General features: G+C 33.3%; 3 protein-coding genes across 6 annotated transcripts; all 3 read right to left on the bottom strand.

Moving 5' to 3' along the window:
* Positions 1-157: 157 nt before the first annotated feature.
* LOC127240311 (ATP-dependent DNA helicase DDM1) lies at positions 158-6,070 on the bottom strand. 2 transcript variants are annotated; one of them, XR_007836323.1, is made up of 17 exons: positions 5,823-6,070; positions 5,573-5,660; positions 5,075-5,284; positions 4,910-4,996; positions 4,402-4,748; positions 4,091-4,280; positions 3,841-4,016; positions 3,393-3,462; positions 3,134-3,323; positions 2,381-2,476; positions 2,207-2,301; positions 1,986-2,105; positions 1,342-1,461; positions 1,113-1,211; positions 924-1,034; positions 509-806; positions 158-396 (listed from the first exon to the last, which is right to left on the bottom strand). XR_007836323.1 is itself a non-coding variant. In XM_051258912.1 (16 exons), the coding sequence occupies exons 2-16, from the start codon at positions 5,636-5,638 to the stop codon at positions 570-572; spliced, it is 2,214 nt and encodes a 737-aa protein (XP_051114869.1). In that variant the 5' UTR covers positions 5,639-5,660; positions 5,823-6,070; the 3' UTR covers positions 158-569. The 2 variants fall into 2 exon arrangements, 1 of the variants encoding a protein (XP_051114869.1); XM_051258912.1 differs by having other exon boundaries at positions 158-806.
* A 2,047-nt stretch (positions 6,071-8,117) lies between these two features.
* Positions 8,118-12,497, bottom strand: LOC127240319 (proline-rich receptor-like protein kinase PERK1). 3 transcript variants are annotated; one of them, XM_051258925.1, is made up of 9 exons: positions 12,399-12,497; positions 11,810-12,305; positions 10,856-11,296; positions 10,670-10,750; positions 10,521-10,591; positions 10,355-10,410; positions 9,777-9,912; positions 9,535-9,696; positions 8,118-8,377 (listed from the first exon to the last, which is right to left on the bottom strand). In XM_051258925.1, exons 2-9 carry the CDS (start codon positions 12,150-12,152, stop codon positions 8,318-8,320), a joined length of 1,350 nt encoding a protein of 449 aa, XP_051114882.1. In that variant the 5' UTR covers positions 12,153-12,305; positions 12,399-12,497; the 3' UTR covers positions 8,118-8,317. The 3 variants fall into 3 exon arrangements, with proteins under 3 accessions (XP_051114882.1, XP_051114881.1, XP_051114884.1); XM_051258924.1 differs by having other exon boundaries at positions 10,664-10,750; XM_051258927.1 differs by lacking the exon at positions 8,118-8,377 and having other exon boundaries at positions 9,535-9,680; positions 10,664-10,750.
* A 275-nt stretch (positions 12,498-12,772) lies between these two features.
* Positions 12,773-16,317, bottom strand: LOC127240318 (acidic leucine-rich nuclear phosphoprotein 32-related protein). The gene is made up of 3 exons (XM_051258923.1): positions 14,995-16,317; positions 13,565-13,890; positions 12,773-13,088 (listed from the first exon to the last, which is right to left on the bottom strand). Exons 1-2 carry the CDS (start codon positions 16,111-16,113, stop codon positions 13,603-13,605), a joined length of 1,407 nt encoding a protein of 468 aa, XP_051114880.1. The 5' UTR covers positions 16,114-16,317; the 3' UTR covers positions 12,773-13,088; positions 13,565-13,602.
* Positions 16,318-17,716: the final 1,399 nt, after the last annotated feature.

Here is a 17,716-nt window from a genome sequence, read left to right on the forward strand (position 1 = left end):
CCACGACGCAAGCCGTAGCCGGCTAAGCCACGTTGCCACCGGCTCAGCCGTGTTTCCGAAAAGGCTTGCTTCTCTGTTTAGAATTCTTTTTTTTTTTTTTTTCGTTTTTTATTAAATGGATTATATTTATATTAATAGAACAGAATATTAGGCATCATTTCCAAATAAATGAAACTCCCAATGCAAGGCTATTCTAATTTACTATTTTTCGTTACTACCTGTTTTATAAAACAAAACCAACATATTCGAACGTAGCATGAACTCATCAGATCAAGAACTCAAAACAGCATTGCAAACTGGGTTTCCATCATCAAAACAGTTTGATCAACTACAAGAACCGGCGGTTTCAAAATGACTTCCGGCTCGCCGTCGCATCATCGATCAACTTCAAGCTACCTATTACGAAATTCCAGCATCTGCTGAGGTAGAGTTTGATGCATTGCTCCCAAGGTATTAATGAAAATTGAGAGGGAAAATGTTGGGGGCAAAGATTACAAAACAATTTGACCTTCATCTATAAGGCAGGGAGTCGGGTTGAGTCGAGCGCAGCATTGCAAGAACCAGACATATTAGCTGTTTAGAGTGGACAGCATTCCTCCGGTTGCAGTCGGGATCACCACCTCCCAACCAGGTCCCTTTTGAGGAACAACATTTGGTTTCGTCTTGGCTGCCTTCTGGTCTTCTGTTAGATTAACCAGATCGCTACGGTCAAGAACTTTGTCTAGATCTTCATCGCTAATGTCTGTCTGAATCCATTTATCCTCTTCATCTTTATCGTCTTGAAGAAGAGCCAGCAGTTCCTCTTCCTAAAATAAGAGCACAATGACAGCAAAATATTGACATATATACACGCAAATATGACATTTATGGCGGGCTTGGGTCTAATACAATGCAAGGGAATAACAATTTTGATGTATACTAACAGTCATGACATCTGTTCCATCAGACTTGGATCTTTCCTGCTTGAACTGTCCCTTCCCAATCACCACGTGTTCCAACTTCAACTTGCTAAAAGCTCTTCTCAGAATTCGACCCTAGAAAAATTTAAAATATGACTTTTGCCATTGATGACAGCAAATGGAGGAGGGAAAGGTGAGAAGAACATTGAATACCTCAATAGATTGAGCAGTGGCCAGTCGATATACATGAACAGGTTTTGTTTGACCGATTCTGTGGCATCGATCCATTGCCTGTAAATCCATCTGGGGATTCTGGAATGCAATTGCAACTTCCTTAATTCCTCTTATAAAAAGATTCACAAGCCTACCCAGAAATATACATAGATACAATGTGCTCCAAGAAGTTGCTAAGTGATGATGGTAAGAATGTCGAATTAGGTACCCAATCACTGTCGTATAAAATGCAGGTATCCGCTGCAGTGAGATTAATACCCAGACCTCCTGCCCTGGTGCTTAGGAGAAAGATTCGAACATTACTGTCCACGTCATTGAATTCCTCAATCTGTGGTTTCACCAAAGTAAAACAATAACCAGTTCACCATCAATAAGAGGTTATGATTATTTAGCTTAGCTGTAGGTCAATACTAATCGATAATCAATTAATCCAAATTTTTTTTTGAAAAAAAAAAAAAAAAGTGTGATCCAAATCAATCATTTGGTAACTCAGGCATCACAAGAATTTGATTGTAATTCATAGAAATAGTGCTAAAAACATTTAATTAGTGATTTCAGCCATGCTTGCCAGATATAACTCATGAACAGAAATAGTGAGAACAGTGCATGGAGCCAAAAACAACCAACTAAGAGTCCAAGACTAATGTGAATGTGAATGCAACCAGAGGACAAACAACTATTTCTCATCCGAAAAACAGTATCGCCTGAGAAAATTTACAAGAAAAGTGAAACAAGAGCACAAAAAATAAAGAAACTAGCAATTATTAAAGATGCTTCCCACAAGAAGAAAAAAGAGAAACAAACAATAAAGAATTGAATGATAGAATATAAAGACAGTGGAAACAACAATACTTGTCTCCTTCGATCTTCCAATTTAACATTGCCATCAATTCTGCAGACTTCAAAACCTTTTTCGCTGAAATAGTAATCCATTATGTCCAAGATCTTACACCATTGAGAAAATATCAAAACCTGTCATTCCAAAACAAAAGTCCATATGAAAAATCAAACAAAACAAAAATTCAAACTCTCGTGTTTATCTCCACACAACAAAAGAAACAAGCTTGAAATACTTTGTGCTTGAGGGCAAATAATTTGGACAATAATCTGTCCAAGAGCCGAAACTTGCCACACTGCTCCACTATCTGTTCTACAGGAGGATAAGTATCTGCCAGAATAAGGATTGAATTAGATCCTTGGGAAGAATGGTGTTAAAATTTAAATTATTTTCAAAAGTATAAACATACAGGAACCATCAAATACAGACTCCAACAAGTCAGGATGGTTGCAGTTCTTTCTAAGCTGAATCATCAAATTATTGAGCTTCCCTTTCATGCCATAGGCTGCAAATCAATAAAATCACTCATTCAGGTCAATTGTCTTGGTATCACTTTGATGAAACTAGACTAGTTAGCTAACAGCACTGCAGATAGCATCAAAGACATACAAAAACAGAGGCACAGAAAACATGCTATAAATAAATAAAAAGATGAAAAGATACCATATTACAAAATAAAAGTTTATTGAGATTCAAGTTACTTTGACAATATATATATATATCACCACAACAAGAGTAACACAAGCCAATGTAAATTTGCTATTTACATAACATGGTGTAAGAACAAGACAGTTCTGGCAAAAAATTTATACCAAACTCTGAAATTAGAAAATATCCTGTTCATCCACCAATTCATGGTGTCATTATATTCAAGTAATTCTAAGAATCACGAAAGATTAAATACCACAAGTAGAAGATTGTAACAACACACCTAATTAGTTTTGATTAAATTCATGTAATTGAAGGCGTTCTTTTCATTTATACCTAGGCAACAGTGCATCAATCACAAATTACGAAAAAATAATATCTTAGATCATTGTTAGATGTATTCTAAATAACCAAGCCAAGCCACTCATCCTTTATTCTGAATTATTTATTCAAAACCTAAACATTAATTAAGTTTAACAATGATAAACATAAAGTCAAGTTGAATCATCATTACCAAACTGTGTCTTCTCTCTGAGGTGACCTTCCAATGTTCTATTAATGAGATGATCCTGGAAATCTTTTTGGCAGGTAGTCATTGTAGCATAGAGAATAATCTCTTTCTTCCGAGGAAGCAACTGTTCCACATCTTCTTTCATTCTACGTAAAAGAAATGGACGCAAAATAGCATGGAGTTTGGCCACAACCTGCAAATAATGAAAGCTTTTAAGTATGAAAATAAACACAAAAAATTCAATTCATGGTCAGATGCACACCTGCGCCTTTCTTTTCTCTTCTATTTCTTCCTTTAGGTCTTCACTAGTGGACCTTCCTGAAAAGTTGAACCTGGAAGATGCAACACACATATATGGAAAATAATAGCTTTATATTTAGTACAATCAATATTGACACTACTTATAGCTCAGATAAAAAGCATATCTATATAAGTTTCAGAGAAATTCAACACAGTGCTGCATTTTCATTTTCATCTTTTCAGCCACAATGCAACACTCTGATTTGCAATGAAATTGATTACTACCACTATACAGAGTAGAATAAAACTAATATCTCCAACCATGCAAGTCAATTAAAACATCTTTGGAATTATTGTCAGTATTAAAGAAACTAATTTTATCAAATTGATTCAATGTTGATGGAGTATCTGAAACACGGATTTGAAGGTAAAATAACGAATGAAAGTTTTAACAGAAAGAAGCTTATTACCATGATTCGAACTCTTCATGAGAGGAAAATATATCAGGAAGAATGAAATTCAGCAACGACCATAGCTCCGCTAAGTTGTTTTGCAGAGGTGTTCCAGTCAAGAGAAGCTTGTTCTCCACCGGTATGAATTTCAGTTCTTTCACCAATTTACATTTAGAGTTCTTTAACCTGTGTCCCTGTAGTGTATTGCATCATATAAATATAGCAATCGATTCTCAAAAGTAGGTATAACGTGAACACACAAGTATACCTCATCAACTACCAAGTACTTCCAGCTGTAGTGCCTCAATGTTCGTTTTGCATCCCTTAGAGCCACTTCATAAGAAGTAAGGACAATTGGGAACTTAGGACCTATAGTCCGAGGCATGTGCTTTCTTATAATTTCTTCCCTTTCTGTCTTATCTCCATGGTATAAGACAACATCCATAGATGGCACAAACCTAGAAAAATGGAAATGAACAGTTATCCTGTGTCACAGTCATATTATTATATGCAGAGAAAGCAAATTGAAAGAAAAGTCTTTCACCAACACAAATACCAAATATATATCAAGATATATACCTGCGTATTTCATTCACCCAATTTGATAGTGTGGAAAGTGGCGCAATAATCAAATAAGGACCATGCAATCCATTTCCTTTTAGATGGGCAAGGAATGCAATGGTTTGAATTGTTTTTCCAAGACCCATTTGATCAGCAAGAATTCCATTCAGTCCATTCTGCCACAACGAGATCATCCATTTTACACCTTTAATTTGGTATGACTTCAACTTCCCACCAGTCAACAAGGGTACCAGTTCAGCTTGCTCTTTCTCATCTTTCTCTTCAGCTGTAAGAGCAGAATCTTCTACAGAATCACCGTCTTTGGATCTGGTGAGCATGGCTGCAACAGCTCTTTTGGCTTTCCTCTACAAATGGATACAAGATGTTTCAATAAGGACAGAAATGTTCAGATTCGATAAAGCATAACAGCACACATTGAGACATTACATCAATAGGCAATTAGGGTAATCAAAATTCAATTACTCGAAACTACAAAAAGATAAGAAGTAAAGATCAACACACTTACATCATTGTAACTTGAACCGGCCTTTCGTTTGGAACCTCTACCTTTCTTGCCTCCTGTAGTGGGTTTCGTGTCATCCTCCAACCGACTCTAAGAGATTGAAAACAGATTACATTAGCTACTACTATATCATTCCAAAAGACTCAATGCTTCAACATTGAAAGAAACCTTTGTAATATCATCCATCTTTTCTAGCAGAAACTCCGAGAAAAGTTGAGTCTGTGTTAAAAGTTCATCCAGTTTACGGAACTGAATATCACTCAAATGAGGTTCTTCCTTTGGCTCATCTGCTGTCTCCTCCTCTTCCATCAGCGGCTCTTCCTTAAGATTCTTTTCTTTACATACCTCTGATTCAACATTAATGTTCTCCTTGCAATTCTTCATCACAAAATCACAAGAGAAATATAGAAATGAAAAATAATATCAGCAAACGGCAAACAGCAATCTACATTAGAAATAACCAATGAGAATAGCTCAATTGGCAAAAGATGTAGTGTCATAACACAGCAAAAATGGTTCTCCATTTTCCCCGGAAGAGCCGTCAATTATTCAAAAGTAAAGATCGTGTTACAAAAACGCCCAAAAAAAGGGTCTGCAGTGAGATTTGTCTTTTCAGAGAAAATACTAAAAAAAAAAAAAAAGAAGCTAAACTTGCTGTAGCTGTACCTCGTCCTCGAGCACAGAGGTAGGAGAATCTGCCACAGTTTCGCTCTTCACTTCGTTATCCGCCATCGTACCTCTTCAAGTTCAAACCCTAAAGCCCAAAAATATTAAACCAAAAACTTCGCAGAGCATTAATCAAGCAAGAAAAAAATCTTCCCCAAGCACTTCATCTACATATATTTAAAAAAAAAAAAAAAAAAGAGCAAACAAACAGTTCCAAAACCACCAACAAAAACAACCGATCAAACCTTACCCACGAAATTCAACCGCTCGCTCAATATCCGAAAAATGTGGGACTATAACCAGTTACCACGAAGTTTGAGGCACCGTACGACCTTTTTCCGCTCCTTGCTCCCGGGCTAGCTTCGTCAGAGGAAGGCAAACCAGAGAGAATGGAGGCGGGGAAAATGAACAGCGATGTGGGAAAAGGAAGTACGAAATACTGTGAATGACAGGATTTGAACGCTCACAATGTATGGGAGGCGAGCCGAGGGTAGGCTAGGCTAGGCTAGGTGCCGAGCGGGAAACATACGTCTTTTAAGTTGCCCTCATAATTAAGGTTTATTTCTAAAATGCCACTCAAAGACAGCTTTTTGAATTCCATACTTTGCACGCTGCCCTATAAATCGTGCACACGTTTTATTTTATCATTATTTTACTCCCTGCATTTCATATTTTATGTTTAATTTTAAAAATTAATTATTTTTTTTGGCCGATAAAATTAGAAATTAAAAAAATAAATATTTTATTAAAAATACGATGAAAGTAAAATGATATTTAAGAGTATTTTAAAATTTTAATTAGAATTGAAAAAAATGAAAAAAGATAATGTAATAGTTATTGTTGTAAATAAATATCGAATAAAAATAATAGTTAAATATTAATTTATTAATAATTAAAAAAAATAATAGTAGTAAATTTGATATAGAATGAAGTATTATATAATATAATTAATTATAAATTAATATTAAAATAAATAATTATTTAATTAAAATTAAAATATTATTAATTATAAATTTTAAAATATGACAAAGTTTATAAATATTGTTCCTTTAAAAAACAAACATAGAAATAATGAATAAATAAGATGAGACTAAAAAAATTGTTTTTTTAGTATTTTTTAACGTATTTTTTTTTAAATATTAATATTAGTATATTATACATATTCATTATTTTTATATTATTTATACAATTCTCTATAATTTATATAAAAAAAAATATTTTTTTAAAATTATTTCTCAAAACAACAACTATATGTACTAATAATTACAATGGGATACTCGTAGAGGATGGACACTTTCAAATTTTACTTGCCGTGAATGTATAATACAAAGTTTTATATAAGTAAAAAATAGTAAAATATCTTAAATAGTATTTTCTTTTAATAAAATAAATAATTTATTAACCATTTATTTAATTATTTTTTGGAGCTGAGTTGTTCTCTAGTAAAATTATTTAAAGAGATTTTTTTTATTTAAGATATAGAAAATTGTGTAAATAATATAAAAATAATAATTGTGTGTAATATATTAATTATTTTTAAAAAAAATTAAATTGGTGGAAGAATACACCCCTAAATTTTTAAAATAAAATATAAAATAAATAATCAATCAATTATTTATTTATTTTATTTAAATAAGGCTAGTTTGAATATTTTTTATTTATATAGAATTTGGGTAATTATGTCTATTTACAACTTTAGAGGAAAAATGTTGTGTTTATTTTAATTTAACACATGAAAAAAATACATAATAACTAAAACACGAAGTATTTGATGTATTTATTGTAAAAATAAAGGTGCTTCATCTGTTCGTCTTTAAAGGTTATATTTAACTTTTGCGTCGTTATATTTAATATTAAAAATATCTTTATATTATTTGCTACTGTATAAATTTGTCTATTTTATTGTTGTTGGATAATTTGTCTTGTTGTTACGAAATTTGTTTGGTCTTGTTGCGGTGTTACGAATTATATATTGAGTATTGTATTAGTAATTTATTAATAGTAACACACCTTGGAGAGAATTCAGTTGTTGGTTGGCCAACTTGTTTGAACGATTAAAATCTGTTATGCCATATATATTGTATTTGAAATCTCCTTCTTTTTTATTTTTTATTTTTTTATGACGTGGGAATCTGCATCCGCTGTCCGAAAATACGCACTGGGTAAACCCCCGGTCGAACCTAATACTCTGAAAACCAGGCTCGACAGAAAAGGCACACTAGGTGAATCATGTATGGCAGGTGACCTAAGGCGTCGTGGGTTTGATTAATAGAACTTTGTTGTTTTTGTCTGTTTTTATGTAAATTTATTATGAATCGTGTAAATTGTATTTATCTAAATATGCATAGAATTGGGGCAGCAACATGATTGTTCTATTCTACCAAATAATACATTCAACTCTAATTTGGCACGATTGGCCTGATGACCGATCGGTTGCCCCGTCCGAACCGCAGCTCATGCGGATGAGCCAAGCCGGTTAGGCCCTCTAGCTTTTCTCCACGGGTTGAAGTGGTCGAGCCGTATGGTCCAACACTCCAAAATAATATTTTGAGGATAACAATCCATTAACATATATAACAAAACAATGTTTAGGATTTAAATTATGTATCGAGACGTAAAATAAGATAATTCGACATAAATCTTGATTATTCTTGTCGTCATTTTATTTTACAACTTATTGTTATTAATTTCTAATTTTGCCCTGATAGAAGCATGCTACTTGTTAACACGTGCTACACCTTGTCCTCACTCTTCGCTTTTCCTTAGATTCTTCACTATTGAAACGTCGTCTAAGGCATCGACTATCTGCAAAAATAAAAAATTATATATATCAATATCATTTTAAAAAATAAAAAATTAGATTATTTATTGTAAATTTGTTGAAGAACATCTTTAAATTTATTTAAAATAAAATAGTTTTGTTTGGGGGATTTTTCCCCAAATACACTATTCATTCAATTTATTTCTCTAAAAAAATATCAAATCAAATACCTATTTTTTATTTTTTATATTATACTAAAAATTAATTTTACATTAAAAACATTACATCAACACCTGTTTATATCACATCATACAACTATTCAAATTTAAAATTTTTACTATTCAAATCCCAACTCAAAATCCAAACTCTCAGACAAACACACCCTAAAGTTTGCATGACAAGCATAATGTGTAATTTGGCCATTTGTTACCCTCATAATTTACTATTCAAGCATAATGTGTAATTTGGCCATTTGTTACCCTCGTAATTTACTATTAAAATACACTTCTTCCGTACTAATTTAAATGTACTCTTTGAAGTTTTGTAATATACTAAAAAAATAATATTATTTTATTAGTTAGTGAAAATATGTAAGAAATTTTGATATTTTTGCTTTTTTACTTTATAATTGTATATTTGTAATTTAAGTAAAATAAATGTATTTTAGTATTATTAGAATATAATTATTTTTTAAAAAAAATATAAAAATATTACTTTTGAATGAAATTGACGAAAATAGTAAAAAATATACTTTGAATTGAGACGGAAAAGTATAATTGTGTTTCACAAATATAACATCCAAATTATAATTAATATATATATATACATATATACATATCAACTAAACACACTAAGGGTGTGTTTTTGAATAGTAAGCCCCAGCCGGTAAGTCACATTAGGTGTGAGGTTTGAACCCATGACCTCATGGGTCACAAGTTCAACCCCACACTATCGGGCCATTCCTTACGGGACATGAAATATGAGTTTTTGATTTGATATTTTTGAGGAAAAAAATTTGTATGAACAGTAGAAATCTATCAAAATCTACCAAACAAGTCTACAATTAAGGATTAGAATTAGAATGTTAGGATCGAGATTATATTTAGCAAAAAGCAACAATAATAATAATAATAATAATAATAATAATAATAATAATAATAATAATAATATGTGGATTAAATTAATTAAATATATAAATAACCTGGGTCATTTTAGGGCGCCGTTTGTCGGAATGATGTATACAAGCTGCAGCGCATGTAGCCATGACCTCCAACTCATGCACATTGTAATTGCTTCCCACTCTTGAATCTATCATCTCATCAAAATCCTTCTCCTCCAATGCTTTTACTAAAATTGGCCTCGCCTAACATTATTTCATTAATAATTTCATTTTTGTCATCGTTTTATTTATATATATATATATATATATGTATGTATACATACCCATTCGACTAGGTAATTGCCGTCGGAGTCCACAGCTCTCCGGCCAGTTATAAGCTCCAAAAGAACAACTCCGAACGAGAAAACATCGGATTCCTTTGTTAGTTTTCCACCACCCGCGCGCTCGGGAGCCAAATACCTGTTAATAATAATAATTCATGTTTAATTTTATTTTTATTAAAATATTTTAGATATTAAATTTTATATTTACTAAATTTATATTTATATTTGATTTTACTTAGATTTATATTACCCAATATATCAATAAAATAATTTTCTTATTTTTTCTCAAAATTTCTAACAATTTTATTTTATTTTTTTAAAGTGATAATATTCTCAAATTTTGTATTTTTCTAATTTTAATTTGCAATTATGCTCATAAATTATACACTGTATTAAATATTTATGATACTGTAGCTGTACTAGATTGTAGGTTTCCTTAAATTTTAATGATTATTTTTTAACTTTTATTAAAAATTATTTAATCAAATAGTATTGTTTTTATTATTATATCAAAAAATAATTTTATATTTAAAATATTACATTAACCTTTATTTAAATTATACTATTTAATAACTTACCCAGATGTTCCCATGGTATCTGCTGACAAAAGCTTAGCCAGACCAAAGTCTCCTACCTAAGTACATAAAAAATTCAAAATTAAATGTTACAACATATAAATTAATAACATGCACTGGTATATACTTAAATTGAAATATTTGGTACTTCACTTTTATATTAACATACCATAGCTTCAAAATCACCGTCAAGAAAGATATTCGTAGCTTTAACATCACCGTGAATTATTGCAGGATGACCTGTAATAATATAAAATTCAGTACAGTAACTATCGTTCGAAAATAAACATATTTTTAAACATTATAATTTACATATACGATGTAGGTAGGCAAGCCCTTTAGCCAATCCCGCCGCTACACGAACTTTCTTCGTCCAATCCATCGGCGGTTGTCCTTTTTCTGCATCGTATGAAAATAACAAAATTATACATTATTTGATTTTTCAAATTTTATACTTAAATATATAAATAAAAAAATTTAAATGATAAGTATCGAAAATATTACCATGTAGATGACATTCAAGATTATTGTTCGGAATAAAATGGTAGACAAGCATTTTTTGGCCATTTCCGATGCAATAGCCAACGAGGGACACAATGTGCCGGTGATGGGCGCTGCCGATATTTTCCACCTCCGATTGGAATTCCCGGTCGCCACCGTCGCCGGAGTTGAGCCTCTTCACCGCCACCTCCCTCAAGCTCCCATCGGACAATATGCCTTTGTACACGTCCCCGAACATGCCCTGTCCTAACAAATTTAACTCGGAGAATCCGTTTGTCGCTATCGCCAACTCCTCGTAGGTGAATTGCCGCACAGGCTGCTTCGGTGAATGGCCGGAGAAGCTCGATGACAGGCTGATAAGGCTTCCAGGGGATGGCGGGGAGCTTGTCATTGGTTCCGATGGCTCCGGACTATTTTTTCCCGGTTCATTCCATCGGCTGTCGCCTATTTGAATTTATAATATGAATTTAAGGGTGTGTTCGTTCCAAAGATTTTTTTCAAAATTTATTATTCATCAATTTATTCTTTTATAAAAAATATTAAATCAAACGTCTATTTTATATTTTTATATTATACTAAAAATTAATTTTATATTCAAAACATCACATTAATACATATTTATATCACATCATATAACTACTCAAATTCAAAATTATTACTATTTAAATCCAACTGTCAAAAAATAATAGTATATTATACCCGTATGTCCTACTCTCAGAGTCTCATTTATGTTTTTGCATTATTGTGCTTAACATTAAAAATATTCTTATTATATAATTTTTTTTGCAAAATTATCATTATAATAGTGTTTTTTTTCTTCTTATTTTGTATTAAGTTTTCATATAATAATTAACATTCAAAAGTAAATTGGACATTTAGAACTGAATGGGATGGGGTAGAAAAAAATATGTATTTGATGTGGTATTAATAATTGAAAATATAAAATTTAGAATGGACCTTTGGGAGGGCGTTCTGGATCTAGGTAATGAGGCGGTACGTCGTCGTTTTGACTCCAGCTTCTTCTTCTGTACATGAACAACCAGAAAAGGCAAGCGGCGACGGCGGCAACCACCGCTGCGCCGCCAACAATTCCGGCGATTATGGCCGCGCCGGTATTTGGCACGTGCGTGCGCGGCGGCGGGGGTGGGGATTCCGGTTGGGGAGCATTTTCTGACGGCGAGTTGCACTTAACTGACGACGGAGAAGGATCTGCCAAAGCGAAGGAAAATTTGATCGGCGAAGAGGCTGCCGGAGAATAATTGGAAGACGGTGTGATTTCAGGAGAATAAGGAACCGCCATTCATGGATTGGCGCCGCTCAGATGGAGGACGGAACGACGCCGTAGCCGTAACCGGTGCCCTACGTATTCCGATTGTTTAGTGCTCTCTGTTGTCCAATTCAGGGAAAAAAGGAGTAATTACGATGCGGAGAAGACGACCATGGCCGCCGTTCCCTGCAAAATCAAACAACAGATTGATCACGTGGAAGAAACACAATGGTGATGAGGATGATGGAGAATTGAAGAATGAAATGCGTAAATGCGTACCCTGCGATCGAAATTGCAAAAAGGATGGTGCGTCTGGGAGCCATTAAAATTTTTACCAATTAACGTGAGGCTGGCTCTATGGCTCTTTCGTTGCTTTATACCAAGTGGAAAAAATTAATTTGGATTTTGATATTAAAATAAATACTAATATATAATGAAATATTTTATTTTTTTCAGAAAAAAAACAAAAAATCAGATTAAAATTTTAGAAAATTTGTGTTAAAGTAGTTTGCAATGTGAAAGCCCGACATAATTTTATCATCTTCTTTTCTTTTTTCTTTTTTATTTAAACAAAATTAATTGAAATTAATTAAATAAACCAATAAATATATTTATAAAATAAAACATATATCTTTAAAAAATTAACAGTATACTTTGCCAAATCTCGTCTCATCTTTGAAAATAGGATATTATGATTATTATTATTATTATTATTATTAATGTCATCTTCTTAAAATTAACTAGGGGGACCACTTGATAGCCTCCGAATTCCGATTCACAAAAAGCGTTACTCAGAGGCACAAGAAAGCGCTACTAAGAGTAGTGACGACATCCAAAAATTGCTTGCCTTCCATCCCAAAACAAGAAACGTCGCCGTTTAACCATGCATCGCATCAATACAATGGACTCAGCCACTTGTTCGCTCACTCACAATGAAAGGCTCAGTCGGCTGGCGGCTAGCCCAGCCACCTGCAAAACCCACACTAATAAAATCAATGCGTAAATAGTAAATAAAAGACCCAAAATAGCAAGGCAAGGCAATCCATGCAATCACCAAATAAATAAATAAATAAACAAACAAATTAGAATAATATACTGGCATATAAGATGATAGATAAGTTGGTGAGTGAGGGCGCGAGTTGAACCAACCAACCAACCAACCAACTCGACTCGACTCACAACACAACTGCCATTTGAAAATCACAGAAAGACAGACCAGACCATATATATAGCGGGAAATGTAACTAAGATAACTAACTTTTAAACATTTTTGTACTGTCCCATCTCTCACACACCACATAATCAGTCAAGTCAGGCTATTTCCCTCCAAAACACAAACACCCCACCCAAACTAATTATTTTTTAAACTCTTCCCTTTTCATTTCTTTCCCACCATTTTTGTTTTCAGAATGGAATCGAATGGAATCGAATCGAAACTACTTTACCACTGGCGCCATAGTTTCTTCTTCTCTTTTTTTTGTTCCTACTGCCGCTTTGAGGATTTGTTGTTCTGCACAATGTCTTCTTCATCGCTGTTACCATCCTCGTCGTCATCGTCATCGTCGCTGTTGCTTCTTTTTCTCTTGTTGGAAGAAGATGGAAGCACTTCCTGGACTTCACCATCTTCATCATCTTCGTCTTCGTCCTCGCCTTCGATGTCTTCTTCCTCGAGTTCGGGATCTTCACCTTCGCCCATGTCACTACCTACCAATTCTGGTTCTGGGCGTCTCACCGGCTGAACCAGGTACTCAGAGCCACCGAATTCATCTTCCTGGAGTTAATTGAGTAAAAAATTAGCAAGACATGGAATAATTTCAAATACTCTAACTATATCAACAAACTTCATGCAAAAAAAGAAAATAAATTCAATCTACCAAAGCTCTAGAAAATAAATTCAATGGAAGACATAATAAACATGAGGCTTCTACATTTGAAAGCAGACAGACCATGAATAAGCAGAAAAATCTGAGTAATCCAACCACTAACAAGGAGGATTTTAGCCATAACAAAACTGATAAAACATATAAATAAGTTAGCACATTCCTGAACCATATAATTAACAGTTGAACCCTAAATCACAGAGCCAATAAATACAAGAAAATCTACTATTTTTAAACCTCATAGTCACAAAAATAGGAAAGTTGACTAAATTTCAGTATCAGCAAAAGAGTGGTAACAATTGTCTCATTCAAGAGAAAACACATATTCAAAAGCTTGAATCTCATTGACTTTTACATAAATAACAAGGGATTATAAAGCAGATGAGCATTACCAAAAAATAGAAATATTTTTTGCCACGTACTACTGAGGAAAATAAATAAACTTCTATTAATAATTCATTTTCTGGTTAGGGGAAAAACACAAAAAAACATAACACCAGCAGCTCATTAAAAATGCCGGGCTTTGAAACATGGCTGTTCTTGTTTCAAAGTAAAAAACTTCAGTAATCCACACACCAGATCAATTGCAACCATGAAAAATTGGTATACATAAACAGCAGACAAAATAACTCAACCAGTCAACCAAGGAGCAAGATAATTCACTTGAAACAGGTGCAGTCACAAAAAAATCATCAAAGAATTCAATACTTCAGTATACCAATTAAAAACGTTAAACTAGAAAACACAATTCAAAATTTTATGACTTATGAAACCTGAAGCACGTGAAAAATCAAGAACAAACAACTAGAACACAAAATAAACTCTTAGTATACCAAAAATACCATACCATGTATAGCTATATTAAAAAAATTTGTCAAAAAAAGGATCAGATATTCAATTATCAAACAAGAAACCATATAAAAGCACATTTTGGACAAAAAATCAGATACTTCACAAGTGATGTTTTGTTGTTTCAAACGCATGTGGATTATCACCTCATCCTCAGCCCTTTCATCGTCCTCAAATTCAGCATCCTCCTCAACAGCCTGTTCCTCTTCCCCCGTCTCCCCATCATCATCCTCATCCGCATCATCCTCTCCCTGTTCGTGACCATCAATTTCTCCCTCCGTGCTAGGCAACTTCCCTGCACTTCCAGGCTCCTCAAAATCCCTCTCATCATTGTCCACCTCTTCTTCCTCCTCATCCTCATCATCATCCACGTCATCGTCATCATCCAACCCATCTTCCCCATCATCACTATCGTTAATCTCATGAACTTCCACCACGTCTTCGTCTACTTCATCGACTAAATCATCCTCTTCTTCCCCATCGTCATCATCATCCTCTTCTCCATCATCTTCATCCTCCTCTCCACCAACAGGCTCCACTCTAAATCCGTTAGAATGGTGATGGGAATTGCCACTGGTGGCTATCCCATTAACTCCTCGGGAAATCTCTGGTTCTTTCTCATTGGCATCGCTCTCCTCATCATCATCAACGTCCACAACTCCCTCGCTACCTGCTCGCTCCCAGTTATTCGGCCTTGACAAATGATCCTCACCGTCGATCTCTCCACTCTCCGGATCCTCCTCCTCCTCCTCCTCATCTTCCTCATCGTCATCCGATTCCAGCCTCTCGTTCTCCTCCGCGTCCATCTTATCCAAATATTTCAACGATCCAATCAAGCCGAACACACGAGATCGATAGTCCTTAACTCGCGTAACCGGACACTCGTAGAGATCTAGAGACACCAATCGCAGCTGCGCCAATGGTCTCAAGTCGTCAATCTCCGAAATACGGTTATTCGATAAATCAAGGTCCCGCAGCGATTCAAGCCCCGCCTCGACCAAATATTCAAGCCCTCCGGTGATCCTGTTGTCCGACAGGTTAAGCTTCTGCAAATTACGGAGGCGAGGGAACTGCTCCAGCGACGATACACCGATATTGGCCATCGACAGATGCTGCAAATTTTTAAACTTCTCGAAAATCGACGGCTGAGGCAAACGGCCATGGACGCACTTCACCATGCTGTCAAGCGTCAACGTCCGGACCAAATCGGCGTTGGTCTGGCCATCCAATGCCGTCTCCACCGCCCTCTCCCAGATCTCATCCATCACTCCCCAAACTCTTTCCCCCTAACCAACACGCATACAAATACCTACACAATCAACGCCTTCACCGACAAAATTCGTCAAGGAAACGCTTAAAACCCTAGAAACAGGATGCTTATCCCCTCTCTCCCACGTTCTCTCTCTACAAAAGCTCTGCCTCTCTCGCTATACATACCAGAGGTGAGTCACGGTCGAGTTAGATGAGTTAGGGTTGAGTTATGTTTGACCGCGGTAGGGTTAGATTGACGGAGGAGATAAAGCGTGATCCTCGATCAAGCAATCCACAGCCGTTCGATCACAACCTCACGGATCGATGACGTGGATTGGAAACGAAGGGCTGAGATTGATGGATGGTGTGTTTGTTTGAAACAAGGAATGGAAACACTAAGAGAGAGAAACAAATGCTCTTAGCTGGATTTATTTATATATATATTAGCGGGAAAACACGTGCTATGCGCACGATACATTAACGAGTGGGTAATTAAAAGTAGTAAAATTATATTTTTACCTTTGTTTTTTTTATGTAAAAGTGATGATGTGATGTAAACTAAGGGTATTTGTGAAAAAAAGTGAGGTATTTAATGAAATATTTATTTTGTAATTGAACATCCCAAAATAAAAATATGTATACTTTCTAACTGGACGGAGAGAGTATTTGCTTGTAAATTTTTACAAATTTTTAATTATTCCTACAGATTAATATAAACTAGCGGGAGACCCATGCTACGCACGGTGAAATCGATAAAAAAAAAAATGTAAATACTGTATATTAATTTTTACAATTTATTTTAAAATATATTATTAAAATTATTTTTATTAGATTTTATGTTTATTTTTCATGTATTTTAATATTTTGATAAGTTTAAGAATATTAAATTTTTATAAAAGATAATAATTAAATAAATAACAATGGCTAAATATTTTTAAAAAGACAATATTAATTTATTTTTTTTTTCGGTTGTCATCTAAATTTATTTCGATTCATTGTTTAATAAAAAAATAGCAATTTTTTTTTTTACTTTTTCTGTATCCTAAAAAGTATAAAATATTATTTTTATATATATTTTAAAAAATTTGTACTTGGTCAAATGAACATACAATTGAATAACACATGAAGTATTATTTAATCATAAATTATAAAAACTAAATATCTAATAATAAAAAATTATGATTTATTTTATATATTTGAAATAAAATATATAATATAACTAAAATAATACTATAATATTATAATAATATTTAATATAAAATAAATAGATATTCAATATAATATTTTAAATTAAAATAAAAATTCTTCATTCTATTTAAATAATTCTATTTTTTATTCATTTAATTTTCTTACACCATTCTCAATATATTATTTTTTTACAAAAATTAATATTTAATATAAAATATTATTATTTATATTAATTATACAATTATTTATATTTCATATAAAATAATTTTAGATCAAAAAACTAAACAAACAAACCTAATAATAATAAACAACTCATATAGATCAAATAAAATTAGAAATTTATTTCATTTGGTTTCATACTTTAAAGGAACAAAACATTGTGTTAATACAATATCTAATTTAAAATTAATTTTCTATATTTTTTTGAGT

Source organism: Andrographis paniculata, unplaced genomic scaffold (genome assembly GCF_009805555.1).
Source record: "Andrographis paniculata isolate CXL003 unplaced genomic scaffold, ASM980555v1 Contig79END, whole genome shotgun sequence".
Taxonomy (NCBI): Eukaryota; Viridiplantae; Streptophyta; class Magnoliopsida; order Lamiales; family Acanthaceae; genus Andrographis; species Andrographis paniculata.

Excerpts from the sequence above, each read along its gene's own strand:
- LOC127240311 (XM_051258912.1), bottom strand. The coding sequence starts at position 5,638 with ATGGCGGATAACGAAGTGAAGAGCGAAACTGTGGCAGATTCTCCTACC. Across the intron at positions 2,477-3,133 it reads CAGAGAGAAGACACAGTTTG|CCTATGGCATGAAAGGGAAG; the intron begins GTAATGATGATT and ends ATTGATTTGCAG. Across the intron at positions 2,302-2,380 it reads GTCTGTATTTGATGGTTCCT|ATACTTATCCTCCTGTAGAA; the intron begins GTATGTTTATAC and ends TTATTCTGGCAG.
- LOC127240319 (XM_051258924.1), bottom strand. The coding sequence starts at position 12,152 with ATGGCGGTTCCTTATTCTCCTGAAATCACACCGTCTTCCAATTATTCT. Across the intron at positions 11,297-11,809 it reads TCCAGAACGCCCTCCCAAAG|GCGACAGCCGATGGAATGAA; the intron begins GTCCATTCTAAA and ends AAATTCAAATAG. Across the intron at positions 10,592-10,663 it reads TGCCTACCTACATCGTATAT|GTCATCCTGCAATAATTCAC; the intron begins GTAAATTATAAT and ends ATATTATTACAG.
- LOC127240318 (XM_051258923.1), bottom strand. The coding sequence starts at position 16,113 with ATGGATGAGATCTGGGAGAGGGCGGTGGAGACGGCATTGGATGGCCAG. Across the intron at positions 13,891-14,994 it reads ATGAAAGGGCTGAGGATGAG|GAAGATGAATTCGGTGGCTC; the intron begins GTGATAATCCAC and ends AATTAACTCCAG.